General features: G+C 47.5%; 1 protein-coding gene and 1 pseudogene across 4 annotated transcripts in view; both read right to left on the bottom strand.

The window, feature by feature from the left end:
- Window positions 1–1,949: 1,949 nt before the first annotated feature.
- Window positions 1,950–5,352, bottom strand: LOC139377344 (GPI mannosyltransferase 2-like; annotated as a pseudogene).
- Window positions 4,487–15,607, bottom strand: part of LOC139367621 (AT-rich interactive domain-containing protein 1A-like) — a 25,868-nt gene continuing 14,747 nt past the window's right edge. For 2 of the 4 annotated variants that reach the window (XM_071105899.1, XM_071105912.1), the window contains exons 9-20: window positions 14,210–14,355; window positions 13,610–13,716; window positions 13,160–13,369; window positions 11,907–12,111; window positions 10,826–10,955; window positions 10,464–10,651; window positions 10,213–10,372; window positions 9,857–9,982; window positions 9,532–9,628; window positions 8,466–9,330; window positions 8,132–8,262; window positions 4,487–7,675 (exon numbers count right to left, since the gene is read on the bottom strand). In XM_071105899.1, coding sequence (XP_070962000.1) covers window positions 5,753–7,675; window positions 8,132–8,262; window positions 8,466–9,330; window positions 9,532–9,628; window positions 9,857–9,982; window positions 10,213–10,372; window positions 10,464–10,651; window positions 10,826–10,955; window positions 11,907–12,111; window positions 13,160–13,369; window positions 13,610–13,716; window positions 14,210–14,355 — 4,288 coding nt within the window. In that variant the 3' untranslated portion in view covers window positions 4,487–5,752. Of the gene's footprint in view, window positions 7,676–8,131; window positions 8,263–8,465; window positions 9,331–9,531; window positions 9,629–9,856; window positions 9,983–10,212; window positions 10,373–10,463; window positions 10,652–10,825; window positions 10,956–11,906; window positions 12,112–13,153; window positions 13,370–13,609; window positions 13,717–14,209; window positions 14,356–15,607 lie in introns of all 4 variants that reach the window. The other 2 variants (XM_071105890.1, XM_071105905.1) reach the window with 1 other exon arrangement.

The following is a 15,607-nucleotide window of genomic DNA, read 5'->3' as shown; positions in this document are numbered from 1 at the left end:
ATACTCTCCCTGTCCATCTGAACTTTTAAAACAGGCCTTAAAGCCAAATTCTACAGACTCTTTCTCATAGTCCTAGTCCCAATCTGCAAAGTATTTAGCGCCATCCCACTATTGCAATTTTACTTGGCTCAATTCTAAATGTGTTTTATTGGGGAATGGCCGTGGATGTCCGGCCTTTTCTGTACCTCCTTGGGGACCAATGGGATGCTGGAGCCTCAGACACCCTCGAGGCCTGATGTGAGAGGGAGCCCAGGGGTAGAGGCCTGTGGTAGAAACCCCCTGAGCTGGACCCTCAGGAGACAGGGTAGATGATGGAGCAGGAATCTCTGGAAGCAGGTGGGCGAAATGGTTGGTCAGCAGCTCAGACATATTCCTCAATAAGCTGAGTTTCCACATTGGAAATTTGGCCAGTCAATTTTATCCCGGGACTGTGCAAAATAGGTGCAGCTCCTACATGGGATGAAATGTTCACCGTAGCCTCGGAAGGTGGTAGCCGCCAATCTGGAAAAAACAGCACGATCATTGCACAGGTGCACCTTGTGCTGGGGATGGGCAGTTTTGACAACGCCACAGATGTCTCAGGTTGAGGGAGCGGGCAATTGTCATGATGACTGCAGAAATATCCACCAAAGCTAATTTAATATTAATTCCTATACCATAACGTCGTTTGAGAATTTGGCCGCATGCTTAACCGGCCTCACAATCGCAGACTACGTGTAACCATGCCAGACCAGGACCTCCACATCCAGCTTCTGCACCTGCGGATCTTCTGAGACCAGACAGCCGATGAAAGTGTGGGTTTGCACAACCAAACAAATTCTGCACAAACTGTCAGAAACCATCTCAGGGAAGCTCATCTGCATGCTCGCCATCCTCAGCAGGGCCTTGACCTGGCTGCAGTTTGGCGTCGTAACAGACTTCAGTGGACAAATGCTCACCTTCAATGGCCACTGGAACGCTGGAGAAGTGCGCTCTTCGCGGATGAATCCCAGTTTCAACTGTACCAGGCAGATGGCTGACAGTGTGTCAACTACGTTGTCTGGTTAAACAGTTTGCTGATGTCAACGCTTTGAACAGAGTGCCACATGGTGGCGGTGGGGTTATGGTTTGGGAAGGCATAAGCTTCGGACAATGAACACAACTGCATTTTATTGATGCCAATTTGAATGCAGAGGCCCATTATTGTGCCATTCATCTGCCATCACCTCATGTTTCAGAAAGATAATGCACGGCCCCATGTCCCAGTTCTTCCATGGCCTGCGTACTCACCAGACAGCTACCACTTCCAATTCAAATGAGCTCGAAAAAAGTGAATTACATTGTGTGATAATAGAGACACGTTCTAATTGAGCGATGTGTCAAAGCGGACAACCCACCCGCCCGGCTTCAGTTGGGTCATTATAATTCAAAACAATACATTCTAAAATAAACCTTGCACACTCTCCTTTGAGTTTAGACCGTTTGTTTTTAGACTATCCATAGTTATGTGCACTGCTCCCCCTTTCAAGTTTCAATGTCATTTGCTAGTAATGTTCTAGAGTAATGATGCAAGTTTTATCAGAAGGTCAACTACAGTAGCTAGCCATGTGTGGTCTGTATTAAATTCAGTAAGCTCGCTAGCTAGCTTCATTTACTTTTGATCTTCACTTTCTAGGCGTTTCAACTAGAAAGGCTTGCTGTCTCTGGTGCTGAAATCAATGGCTGAAATGCTGCAAGCAGAATCTATCAACAAAAAACGCTAATTATTTGTGATGCTTTATTACACAATATCTCTTTAGTAAACAAAAAATGTCATTAACACCTGCACTCAAAAGCACAAACTGCACCCTGTACTTTTTCCAGATACAATTTGATATAATGGAACTTTCAAGTGAATGGAATAATTAGTGCATCAATGCTGGATTGCAAATCACATTTTTTTTTTGGGGGGGGGGGGTAATATTATAATAAGCAATTTTCTGAAAGTGAGATGGAGTGCAAATAAAACGCTTGAACCTTATTGCCTAACACTAACAGAGGTGAGTAGCCAATTGCTATCTAAAATGGCACTGTCTATTTATGAAGCAGGCAGAAAATATGGACACGCTTCAGAGCTATTATTATTGCCCTCAAATAGTATTTTGTGCACACATCAGGTCTTCAGTAGAAAGTGTCAGGTCAAGTCCACTGTAAGAAGTTACAGGCCCATAAGCCAATAGGAGATGAAGTACCCTAGAATCCAACGCGTGGGGATAGAGCATGTCTTCCAGCAGGACAGTAAATGAACAATGGGGTTTTGGGATAAGTACAAGAAGACAAGTCTTGTGTAACCTGTTAAAATCCCCTTACATAAATATTTTCCACTGATTCGTTCCTTACCTGCACATGCATGCAGAATGTTCCAAATCCCAGGATCATTGTAGCATGCACCACATATAAAAACACCCTGGGGCTGTAAAATCCAGGTGTGGGTTTGTCTGGCCGTTTGTTTGCCCCTCTGTCCCACAGCCCCAGTCTCAGACACCTGGCTGGGTTATCCCTATAGTACATGTAGGCTGCCACCATGTCCAGAGTTGCCATGGGCAGCGCCAGCAGGAAGTTGGGTATCTGCTTAAGCTGGAAGTAGAGCAGGAAGCCCACATCCCAATACACATCCTGGATATGAGAGTAGAGCAGGGGGAGGGGTCGCAGGCACCAGGGTGGGGGTGGGGGTGCGTTTTCGCCAGGGACCCTGTAGCCTTTACCCTCAGCAAGCTGGATGAGGGCAGGGGAAATCTGCTCCAAGGAGAGAGAGGGTGTACAGAACGCCCTGTACCCATAGTACTGGAAGACCAAGAAGGGGAGGGCAATAACTGCTGTGCCCAATGCAGCCGTGAACAGGAGACGAGCGATGATCCAGGTGTAGTGTAGGCATTTGATGTATCCATTATTGTCCTTACGCAGTCCCCAGTACTTGTAGAGCGCCTGTTGCAGGGGCAGATACAGCAAGAATCCTACATTCACAAGTCCATTGGCTCGTGCAGCAGTGGCTATACTCAGAGCCAGGCAGGCTCGGAGGGTGTATCCTCTCTCCAGGATAAAGAGGCCCCCCGAAGGTCAGTGCAGCAAACAGGCTCTCTTAGTAACCATCCATCATGAAGACATTGGCAGGGGTGAGACAGTAGAGCAAACTGGAGACTAGAGCAAGACGCCAGTCCTGCAGTACCACACGGCCGAGTCCATAGAGTGCTATCACACTCAGCAGGAAGAGGGCGCTGTTACCCAAGGCAACAGCCAGTAGCAGGCGTCCACGCAGTGTAAGACAGCCACTGAGGGGCAGCCCCCACAGTATTACAGGGAACAGGGGGAAGGAGGCATAGTTGTGCTCACACAGGTAGCCCCTCTCAGCAATGAAGAGGAAATGCTCTGCATCCCAGTGGGAAAGGCCCCCTAGAAACCATTGCACTGCAGGGTCCAGAAGCAGAGGCTCCTCCTCTGCGCGTGGAGTGAATGCATCAGCTTCGTGATCTGGGATTGCAGCATTTAGGAGAGCCTGAAAGGGAGGCATAGCAAACATGAGATAAGCACACACCAATGATACTTTTCTAATTGACTAACATCCAAGTCTTTCAGTCTGTGGATGCCATGCTGTAGATAACCAGCAACTATTGTAAATAAATAATTATTACTGACCTGTATTAGTAGTGACAAGCCTCTTCTGGTTGCAGGGAATTGCAGAACCGTCTTTCACGTCCATCTGTCATTACTATGAACAGCCTTACCCATAACTATCTAGCGCGAGCTAGCTTGGTGTGGATGGAATGAAGGCAACACAATTTAAAATCTACAAATACTCAAAATAGACGGTGGCAAATGACAAAACGTTGACATTCATTTACACAGGGCTATTTTTCGCTTTTTTTTTTTTTTAACGTTACACATATTTACCTTTTTGATTAGAGAAGCCAGGTCAGAACCATAGACCATAAGGTCAGAAACCTTCCCAATCTATTGTCGGAACCAGTTTGTCCGCAAAATGTTACTTCCGGGGGAATTCTCGATTTCAAAAAAAAAGTTGGAGTGAAAAAGCGATCGTCTCAAGCTGTTAAACAGAGGGGAATAATATTAGCTTTGAATGATGTTCAGTTATCATTACTGCATAATGAAATTCTACAATAACTTATGACCTTTCATAAATCAACTAATTATGATACCATATAAAGTATAGATTTATAATTTATCAACAATGGACTAGTTTGTCTTGATTCAAATCCTAGAAACTAGTCATAACCAAGGAAGCTGAGACAAAGGGGGATTGCACACAAGTGTGCAGGATTTTATCCCAGCCCAGTACTAACATAATAACCTGATTCAGCTTATCAATTAGTTGAACCAAGTGTTATAGTACTGGGCTGGAATAAAAAAATACATGTACACCCAGTACGTTCATAGAGCAAGGGGTTGTAGAAAAATGGTACATCTGAAAAAGACACTGCAAGTGCAGTGGAACAAAACCAAACATCTTACGAAGATTTAATGTACATTTATTCTTACCACGTGGAACATATAGTATAAAGATTTCATACTGAATAAATGATATTCATTGAACCAAAAAAAAAGGGGATAGGAGGAATTTACATGTTTTTAGCTACAGTCTGAAATACAAATATCCATATCGCTGGAGAAAAGAATTGTCAAATGTGTGTTTCTTCATCTAGAGTTTTTTTTGTTGTACCAGGAGAACAGATTTGATCCGAGTCTGCCGTACTAAGGAGCCGTGGAGTGAGAGGCCGGAGGGGAGAGGGTCTATCAGCAGGGACTGGATGACAGGAACCAAACTCATGGGTCACCTTCCTTTCCTCATCAACAAAAAGTGTGTGAATAGTGACACAGACAGAGACAGGAAGTGTAATGTACAACATCATATATATACACCACAGCAAAGCTGCATCTTTAGTTGAAAACCAGTCCTAAGAGGTGATTTATTTTACACGGGTCAATTCATACAATCAAGGGCTAAAGAGAGGAGGTAAGGGTGTTGTAGTAGGTTCTCGGTACTTTGGGGAAAGCCTTTTAGCTTTTAACGTCAAAACTAAAATGACCTTTTAAAACTCTAGTAGAGCTGCATTGTCAACATTTTTCTGTATGAAACTTGTTTACAGAATGCCTGACACTCAAGAGCAGTACGGTACAGAAAATGCCCTACAATCTACTGCACAGGCCTCCCAGTGAAGGTGTCTCAACAGCCAACTGAGTTGTAGGCTGACTGGTAAGCATCCAATTACAGACACTATACCATCAGATCAAGCTGTTCCTCAGTCTGCTTTACCTCCAAACATGAACCAGAGTCTGACTCACTCACTGTGCTCTCGAGGAGAGAGCAAGGGCACACATTATGCCCAAACTTACTGTAAACAAGACAGCAACTTTGGTTACAGTTTGTTTTTCAGCTATTTATTCATCTTTATTAAAAATACACCCCCCCCAAACGTGTGGAACACTCCTAAACCCGGGTTCCCGCACTATGTCATCTAGTTGGCATTAATGTTACAAGTTGTGTCAGTTTGTGGAGTCTCTGGTTTGTAAATCCACCACTGCAGCTTTGTGACGTCCCTTCTCCTTGAGTGAGAACAGCGAGAGAAGGCTCAGAGAATGGAATCTGAAGGGTTTGCATAAATTAAAAACAGTCACTTGAACTTTCCCTGTCCCCTACACACATACAAGCCAGGTTGTAACCAGGGGGTGAGGGGGGGACGAAACCAAGAGGAGGTGGAGCCAAAGCTCCCTACAGCTGTCATGACTGGCCAATCAGAAAGAGTACATCGCAGATGACGTGAGACACCACCGAGTTCATGAGAGGTGACACTGAGAGGTCAAGGAGGCGTGACTCGTAGAGTGTGAACTCTGAGTGGTTCTCCTCCACCTTGGCCAAGGCGTGCAGGGCCCGGGCTGCCCGCCGCATCATGTCATTACTGGTGGGCTCAAAGTGCATCCCCTGCAGGTGCAGCAGAGAGCTCTGGCTCTGCTGTAGCTGGGTGGCCGCCAGGCTGTCCTCCAAGAAGCCCAGGAGGTTACCCACGCTTCCCTTCTGCACGGCAATGGCGCGCGCTGCCATGCTGTCTCCCTGGGCCAGGTTGGCCAACAACACCACCGACATCTCCCTGCAGACGGCCACCTTTCTCTCCCCAACCAGCCGCACCAAGGTCCCATACAGCTTCTCTAACCGACCCAACGGCGGCGTGGCTAGGACCAGGTCCACATTGTTGTCTTGGATGCTCAGCTTGCTGAGAGTCTCCAGGACCAGTCTCTGGGGTGACATTGCGCTGTGGGGCCCCAACGTGGGGAAGGGGTCCTGGGCCTCAGCCGAAGGGCACACGGCCCAGTGGAGGAGGCCGTCCAGCAGCGGAAGGCAGATGCTCTCGGGGTAGATGGAGAGGTCCAGCTGGCCAGAGATGTTGGCAAAAGTGACCAGGCAGTTCTCCCTCAACAGCGACAGGCAGTCCCACCACCATTCGTCCCTCTGGCCAAGGCAGTCATCAGACTCCTCCTCCTTCTCGTAGGTGAGCGGGGCCTGCTTCCTCTCAGGGTGGCGGTGGTGCAGCAGCACTAGGCGACCCAGCAGCAGCATGAGGCCAGGGTGTTTGGACATCTCCTGGTCATTGCCAGGCACGAAGGAGAGGCTGCGCACGATGTTGGAGACGCAGACGCAGCGGCGGGCTAGAGCGTCCTGCCAGTTGGCCAGTGTAAGCAGTGGGCCCTCGTCCTTGCTGTGAGGCTCGTCCTCCACCACACGCTGGGGGACTTGTTGATGAGGAGGGCCGCTCGGTTTGTCATTCTCCTGCTGGCTCTGGGGCTCTTCCGTCTGTGACGTTTCCTCTGTCTCAGCGTCCGAGTGCTCGGACTTCCCCTCCTTACCGTCGGCTGAGGTGTCGGTTGTTGTTGAGGCCTTCTCTGTGGATGATGGCTGGGAGGGCCTCTGATCTCCCCCACCGTTCTGCTTATCTTTCTCTGTGGGGGTAGCATTGTCCTTGTCCCCCACCATCTCGGTTTCTAGCCTTTTCCTCTTGGCTGTTGGGACGACCAGCACTCGTTCTCGTGGGACCAGAAATTCCTCCCTCCTCTCAAAGTGGGTCTGGATGTGTTCTGTGCTGTCTCCCCCGCCGGCGCTCCAGTGGAGCAGCCCACTGTCAAACTCCTGCACTTTTCCTCTCTGGCTTGCCCTGCCTGCCGGAAACGGGTCCTTCTTCCGTACCATCTTCAGGGGGAGCTTGTCGAACTTGCTAGCCTGTTTGGGTCTCTCCTGGGGGGTAGCCGGGCCCAGGGCAGGGGTGTCCGATGAAGAGCTGGGCTGCTCAAAGTTAGAGAAGCTCTTCTCCTCATCTTCAGCGTCCTTCTCTTTCAGAGTGTCCCGTTCTGAGCACGACTCCTGCTCATCCTCTTGCTTCACCGGAGCCTGTCCCTCGATTGTCGTCCCGGCCGGCTGTTTTGAAGGTTGCACCACCACCTCTTCCTCCTCATCGTCGTCATCCTCCTCTCCCTCTATGTCCTCCACCCCTGATTCCCCATCTTCCGTGCAGCTCCAGTCTCTGTCCAGTGCGTCAGGGTCCAGTAGAGTCCTCTGGCCGGGGTCGCCCACCTCGTACTCGCGCAGGATGCCGAAGATCTCGATGAGGCAGCGCCGGAAGTACTCCACCACCAGCTCCAGCAGGCCAGGCAGCTGAGGAGGAGGAAATGTAGGAGAAGATCAAAAGTTTGCATTGTATGACATGACAGAAAATATGGAAAAGGTTTTGGGAATAGGTGAAATTTTATAATTTGTGAAAGGATAAATGTAAAAACAAAAGAAGCCCTAAATAAGAAAATATTACACTTCTGATTGTATAGGTTTACCATGCAGGTTTTTTTTTTATTTTATATTTTTTTTATAAAACCTCTATCCCACATTGTGGCCAGTGTAATAATAATTTGGTGGGTGCTTATTTGTCCTATTTCACACATGTACAAGTGTGTAAATTGTTAAGCGTTTTGCATATCCGACTCTCCCAAAGACACCGTCAGAGAGTAGGGTCACAGCTAGGGTCTGGCAAAATTAGGTTTAAGCACCTTGCTCAGGGATTCGAACTAGCGACCTTTTGGTTACTGGCCCAAATCTCTAACTGTCTTGTTAGCTCACCAAATTGAGGTTGAAGGTGGAGATGCTGTTGTCGTCATACAGGAGGATGTTGATGGTGTCGAGGGCCCACGTGCTCTCAGCCAACAGTCCAGACTTGAGGGACATCATCACCCTCCAAGCCTCTGGGGTCCCTATGGAGATAAACAAATACAGTATTTTAACTCATGCTGATACCCTTCACAGTACTGATGGACCACACAATACAAACACTTTCATATAGGGCTGAAGCAACAATTGTAGTGTCCAAATGGGATCATTAAATAGTTAATACTGTATACTGCATGTATAATAATATTGTGATTATGGGTGGAGTTCTGGGTTGTGATAGCCATACCGATATCTTTCGTGGTGAGGCGTCGGCGTGGTTTTAGGATAGGGTGGGTGGCCTCCACTGAGCCTGGGGGAAAGGGCATATCTCTACGGATCAGAGGGGACTGCACAGACTGGGGCACTATGTGAGAGGCAGGGACCGGGGGCCCTGCCTTTTGCATCTTGACGCCACTGTGCATGTAGGGAGATTTACTGGGCGAAGTCCGGCTCTCCATGGGGCCCCCACGGGGCATGGGGGAGGGACTGGACACCTGTGGAATGTGGTTCTGCATGGCCTGAGCTGATTGGTAGTTGGACTGCAGGGTGCGGGTCATGGGCGGGGCCGTCCCTCCAGGAACGTAGGGGGGCTGCCGAGGACCCATCTGACCTGGCCCCCATTGGCCCTCGTGGTTCATGCGTTGCTCCGATGACATAATTTCCTCCGAACCGCGGTTCATGCCGGGGTGTCCGGGTCCCTGGGCTGAGCCCCCTGGGGGGCCACCCTGCCGGTTGGGGTAATTGCCAGGATAGTTCATCTCCCCGCGGCCCTGCCATGCGCCACCCTGGGGGCCGTCAGGGCTTGGCTGCATCATCTGAGGGGGCATGGAGGGCTGGGCGTTGGGCCCAGTGGTGGCCTGCATGCGCTCTCTGTTGAAGGGGAAGGGGAACTGGCCCTGGGGACCAGGCAGGCGGCGGTCAGTGCCCGGGAAGGAGCCGCTGCTGTACTGTGGTTGGTACATCTCTGGCTGGCCAGCAGGGGGTGCAGAGGCTGCCCCTGGCTGCTGCTGGGGTTGTTGCTGCTGCAGCCCTGCACTGAAGGGCCCGCTGTACATCTCCCCCTCGTGTCGCTTCGCTGGTGGGTAGCCCCCTTCCACAGGACGCTTGTAGTTCTGTACAGAGCAAAGACGTTTAGGTAGGCGGTGCCATTACATTGCATCAAATGAATGTTGATGACTATTACTTTCCCCCTATGGCTATTACTCATCTATACAGTAAGTACTACTTTTTGGGGTAATAACACATGGCTAGTGGTTACCACTTTACAGTGACGTCACACTTCCAGTGCATACACAGTGAGTTGGAGCCATCACCTGTTGTTGCTGTGGGTACATTCCTGGCTGTTGATTGGGATAGGAACCACCAGGGGGAGTACCATGGCCAGGATATTGATTACCATAGGAATCATTCCTGTAAACAACCACAACACATCAGCAAGACATTCCACATAAGCCGAGTGTCTAATATTGCTACAGTATACTGCTAGTGTACCAATAAACCCTCATTGTGAAATAAACCCTCACTGTAAAAACAACCTTTACAATATTGCAGGACTATAAATGCTGGGACAGTCGGTGCATGGTGTCTGTCTGCACCAGACCGCACCTGAGATAGAGGGGTACTGGGTGGTGAACTGACCGTGGCTGCTGCTGTGATGGGTAGCGGTTTGGCGAGTACATCCCTGTGTCGGCGTTAGCGGGCATCAGGTTTGGCTGCGGTGCACCAGATCCCATGCTGCCCTCTGGGCCCATCCCCTGCTCTGGCCTGGTAAACACCACCACATAGGACAATGTTGGTTGACCACACTTAGTATAATTATTTCCATGAAAAAAAGGAAATGAGCAGACTGCTACACAGTCATGATGGTGTCTATAGAAATAGAATTATACTCAATATGGCCGCCAGTCCACCCATCGTAGACACATTGACTTGCATGTGGATGTCCTTTCTAGTAATTATATTTCTATGGCCTATAAGCGTGTGTAGGGTCTTACCTCCTCTCGTAGCCTTGTCCGTAAGGGCCTGGTCCATACTGCTGTCTCTGAGCCATCGACATGTTCCCCATAGCACCTGGTGGAGGCCCACGGTTAAACTGTTGCTGCTCAGCCATCCCACTGTTAGGACCCTGACTGGCAGGCAAGAACTGCTCCCCAACTGGAAAGAAATACAAACTACGTCAGCAAGGGACCCAGCTTCCCAGCACCATCAGTTTCTAGGGATCTTTCTTGTAGCCTCTTCTACCCACCTTTCCGCATGGCACCAAAGGGGTCTTTGTTAGGCCCTGGACCCTCATAGGGCCCTGGACCCATGCGACCTGGCATCTCTGGGGTGCTCATGCCAGACTGGTAGCCAGAGTTAGAGGTCATGGAGTTCCTTCTGGGGAAAGTAGGGTCACTACCGTCAGCAAATGGGTCCTGCAGGGCCACATTGCTCCTAAAAGATAGAGGGACGTTTAGTGAGTAAATAGGGATTTATCAAAGCGTATATCAGAGTTGGGGTGAATTCCATTGAAATTCAATAAGTAAATTAAACATCCAATTGAAGAATTGAATCTCCTGAATGCAATTGATAACTCAAAGAGGATGAGATTGAAGCGCTGCGACCCACCTGGCCCCGGGTGGCATCTGGGTGGGGTGTGGGGTGGAGGCAGGTGTGGGGGGCTTGAGGTCGCTGCCCTCGGCCATAGAGCTGCTGGTGGACTGGGGGGTCTGAGGGCCCTGGAGAGAACCTGATCCAGCTACCGGAAAAAAAGAGGGACATTTCAGTAAGAGTTGACTTTCATCGGGTGGTTCGAGCCCTTGGATGCTGATTGTCTGAAAGCCGTGGTATGTCAAACTATATACCACAGGTATGACAATAATTACTATTTACAGGTCTAATTACATTGGTAACCAGTTTATAATATCAATAAGGCACCTAGGGGGTTTGTGCTATATGGCCAAAATACTAAGGCTACGCGTTGCGTCGTGCCTAAGAACAGCCCTTTAACCGTGGTATATTGGCCATATACCACACCTTATTGCTTAATTATACAGGTCATTCAATCGACATTTCTACCAATACTAGACTGTGGCGACATTATCTATATGAATGCAGCTGCCACTTCATTAAAGCCGTTAGATACATTTAACATAGTGCACTTAGTTTTTATTATGGCGTCAGGTTCAGTACACGTCACTGCATTCTTTACCAGATAGTAAGCTGGTCCTCTGAATTCAAGTAGGTCGATTCATTGCTTTATTTTGATTTATAAAGTTCTCTTACAAAAATACCGTCTCAAGGATGGCTAACTCTGGAAATCTCTTCAGTCTCCTCAGAGTTAGGTAAATCTACAGAGTTCCCTACAACTGGATGTTCTGGTGCCTCTCAGGCAGTTCAAAATGTTGACTGGGGACCTCTTTGCTGATGAATGTGATTATTTACAAAAATATATTTTTATATTGTATTTTGTAAATTATACGTATGCAGGGCTCCCTTGTGAAAGAGATCTTGGTCCCAATGGGACTCCCTGTTCAAATAAAATACATGAACTTCACAACAAACAAAAAAATGATAACCTTTTTGCAATGAAAATTGGTTTCTCATATTGGACAAGACCAGGTAGCCCCAACCAGTTTCAGTCCGGTTTCTAACGTTTGATGCCTAATAATTACGACCCAGCATAGTGTGGATAACCATCTGCACTGACCTGGGGAGGGTGGCTGGACCTTGGCCTGGTTGGCCTTCTTGTTGTCAGTGATGATCTCAGGAGGGGGGTCCTCCCCGCGTTCAATCTTGCACTCGAAGGCGTACAGACACTGGATGTACTGCTTCTTCAGGGAGCTGGCGGCGCTGCTTGACGTGCCAACGTTCAGGTTGGTGGACAGCTCACGCCACTTCTTGTTCTTGTTCACCTGGACATAGAGCATGAAGACCGGGACATTAAAACAGAGACCAGAGAGAAGGGGATGAGCAAATAATAACCAAGAGATTGTGCATGGTGTGTTTATATGTGTTTTAAGGTGTGTTTGTGCCTGTGTTATACTTATTTATTGAACCTACTCTACCGTTCAGAAGTTTGGGGTCAGTTAGAAATTTCCTTGTTTTTGAAAGAAAAGCTAATTTTTTGTCCATTAAAATAACATCAAATTGATCAGAAATACATTGTAGACATGGTTAATTTTGTACTAATGTACTTTTCATCTTGCTCAGTTATGCACCAGGGCCTCCCACTCCTTTCTATTCTGGTTAGAGCCAGTTTGCGCTGTTCTGTGAAGGGAGTAGTACACAGCATTGTACAAGAACTTCAGTTTCTTGGCAATTTCTCACATGGAATAGCCTTCATTTCGCAGAACAAGAATAGACTGACAAGTTTCAGAAGAAAGTTATTTGTTTCTAGCCATTTTGAGCCTCTAATCGAACCCGCAAAATCTGATGCTCCAGATACTCAACTAGTCTAAAGGACGACAGTTTTATTGCTTCTTTAATCAATACAACAGTTTTCAGCTGTGCCAACATAATTGCAAAAGGGTTTTCTAATGACCAATTAGCCTTTTAAAATTCTAAACTTGGATTAGCTAACAACGTGCCATTGGAACACAGGATTGACAGTTGCTGATAATGGGCCTCTGTACACCTATGTAGATATTTGATTTAAAAAATAAAATGATCTGCCGTTTCCAGCTACAATAGTCATTAACAATGTCTACACTGTAGACATTGTTAATGATCAATTTATTAATGATCAAGTTGATGTTATTTTAATACCCCAAAAATTGGCTTTTCTTTCAAAAACAAAGACATTTCTAACGGTTGTGTATATTTATCCAGGAATTCCCATTGAGGTCAGAAGACCTCTTTTATAAAGGGAAACCTGGCCAAGAGGGCACCTCAATAGGGAAATAAATAGATCAAACACACTACAGTGCATGCATGCATAGTACAGCACAAACCTACACTGACCTGTGCGAAGCCTCCAATCTCCTTGACCGAGACGTAGAGTCTGAAGAGGTCTAGGGGTTTGCGGCCCACAGCAGGCAGGTTGGTCATGCCCATGGCTTTTTCCTCGATAAAGCCCAGGTAGCGGTCCACCCACATCTTCCTCTCGAGCTCGGGGCCCAACTCGTACAGACGGGTGATCTTCTCGTTGGTTGTCGTGGAAGAGCTCGACTTCTGGAAGGCGGCAAGAGAGAGCCGTCATGAGGGAAAGGGTTGGGTTATAAACCCATTGGTCTTATTTCCCTTTAGTAGCTAGCTCATTGGCAACTGTAATAACCACGGAATAAAGTCAAAAGTATGATGGTAACACGTGTGTTAACAGTTTAAAAACAATATGGTTTATAACGTAGTTTCTTTTAACGTACACACAAGCCCTTAAACAAAATTGGACAGACAAAGCCATTATCTTATCACCTTGGATTTAGTCGGTTCCGCTTTCGGTGTTCCGTCCACTTTGTTGTTCATCTTCTGGCCCTGGTTCATTTTTCCATCCATACCAAACTCTGGACTTGGGGCCAAACCTAGGAACAAGGGTACATTGTGGGGTTGAGCACTGTTCAACAGCTTTTGAACAACAATTCTCGGGATCAGGACATATAACAAACAACTGCTGAACGACCAGAGGCAGCTGACATTTTTTTGTATTCTAATTTCAGACATTACAGACTAACAAAGATTCCCCTATAGAACTTATTCATACCGCGGCCATTGTTCATTGACCAACGTTATCTTCAAACAGGATAGGAAGTGCTCTGGTGAAACCAATGCAAAAACTTTCCTCAAGTGTGACTTAGATTAACAACGACTGCACTAAAACAATATTTGTTTTGGAAAACTTTCAGATGAGAAAAAGGTCTAGTGTGAAAACACTGCAGACAAATTGCATCAGGCCTTACTTACTGGCCACCCCAAAGCAAACCTATGCCACTGACCACTGTCCCAACCAAAGTCATCCTGACATATCAGAAATACTTGGGGCACCATGGAGCAACAGTATTGGACAACAGTACTCACCACTGGAGTTATTGGCCATGTTGGGCCCCATAGGGAAAGGCGAGCCGCCCTGCGCGTTCATCATGCCAGGCATGTTGTTCATGGGAGGGCCATAGGGGGCGCCAGGGCCCATCATGCCAGGGGGCATGTTGGGGTAGCCAGGCATCCTGAACGATGAGGGACAACCACACTTTTAGCATGTAGCATGATTTCAGAGTGAAAAACATTCCTCTCCTGCTGAAAAACAATCAGTTATGCAACAATATCACTAAATAAGAAAGACTGTTATGAGTGTCATTGCAAGGGGGAATTCCTTGTTCTTGATGTCTAGTGACTTTGTACACCTGTGAAGACCGTAAAGCCTAAAGAGAGAGAAAATATGCTGCATCTGAACTTTCCAATGTTTGTAATGTGTTTGGATGTAATGTGAGTCAGGTATTCCTCGTAGTGACGGGCTGGAGAACATCTCGTCTGCATCTGCCTGTCTACCTCTCAGTGAGTCTGTCTTCATCTCATCTGCTCTCTCCTCTGTTCTTTATTTCCTGCTGCTCTAATCACTCCTCCTCTCACTGCCTTCACAGGACCTTCAAAGTATAGGAAAATATACTAGTTAGGGCCAGATATCACATACTCAACACATTAACAATTATTTAAAAAATAACATATTGGGTGGAGGCACACACCTGTCTATATAAGGTCCTACAGTTGACAGTGCATGTCAAAGCAAAAACCAAGCCATGAGATCGAAGGAATTGTCCGTAGAGCCCAGAGACAGGATTGTGTCGAGGCACAGATCTGGTGAAGGGTACCAAAAAAAGTCTGCAGCATTGAAGGTCTCCAAGAACACAGTGGCCTCCATCATTCTTAAATGAAAGAAGTTTGGAACCACAAAGACTATTCCTAAAGCTTGCAGCCCGGCCAAACTGAACAATCGAGGGAGAACGGCCTTGGTCAGGGAGGTGACCGAGAACCCGATGGTCACTCTGATAGAGCTCCAGAGTTCCTCTGAAGATGGGAGAACCTTCCAGAAGGACAACCATCTCTGCAGAACTCCACCAATCAGGCCTTTTTGGTACAGTGGCCAGACAGAAGACACTCCTCAGTAAAAGGCAAAACAGTCTGCTTGGAGTTTGCCAGAAAGCACCTAAATGATTCTCAGACCATATGAAACAAAGATTGAACTCTTTGCCCTGAATGCCAAGCGTCACGTCTGGAGGAAACCTGGTGGTGGCAGCAGCATGCTATGGGGACGTTTTTCAGTGGCGGGGACTGGGAGGCTAGTCAGGATCGAGGGAAAGATGAACGGAGCAAAGTACAGATAGATCCTTGATGAAAACCTGCTCCAGAGTGCTCAGGACCTCAGACTGGGGACGAAGGTTTTATCTTCCAACAGGACAACGACTAAGCACACAGCCAAGA

This window comes from Oncorhynchus clarkii, chromosome 2 (assembly GCF_045791955.1).
Source record: "Oncorhynchus clarkii lewisi isolate Uvic-CL-2024 chromosome 2, UVic_Ocla_1.0, whole genome shotgun sequence".
NCBI lineage: Eukaryota > Metazoa > Chordata > Actinopteri > Salmoniformes > Salmonidae > Oncorhynchus > Oncorhynchus clarkii.
Note: the sequence above shows the minus strand (reverse complement) of the source record. Positions and strands in the feature narration are given on the sequence as shown.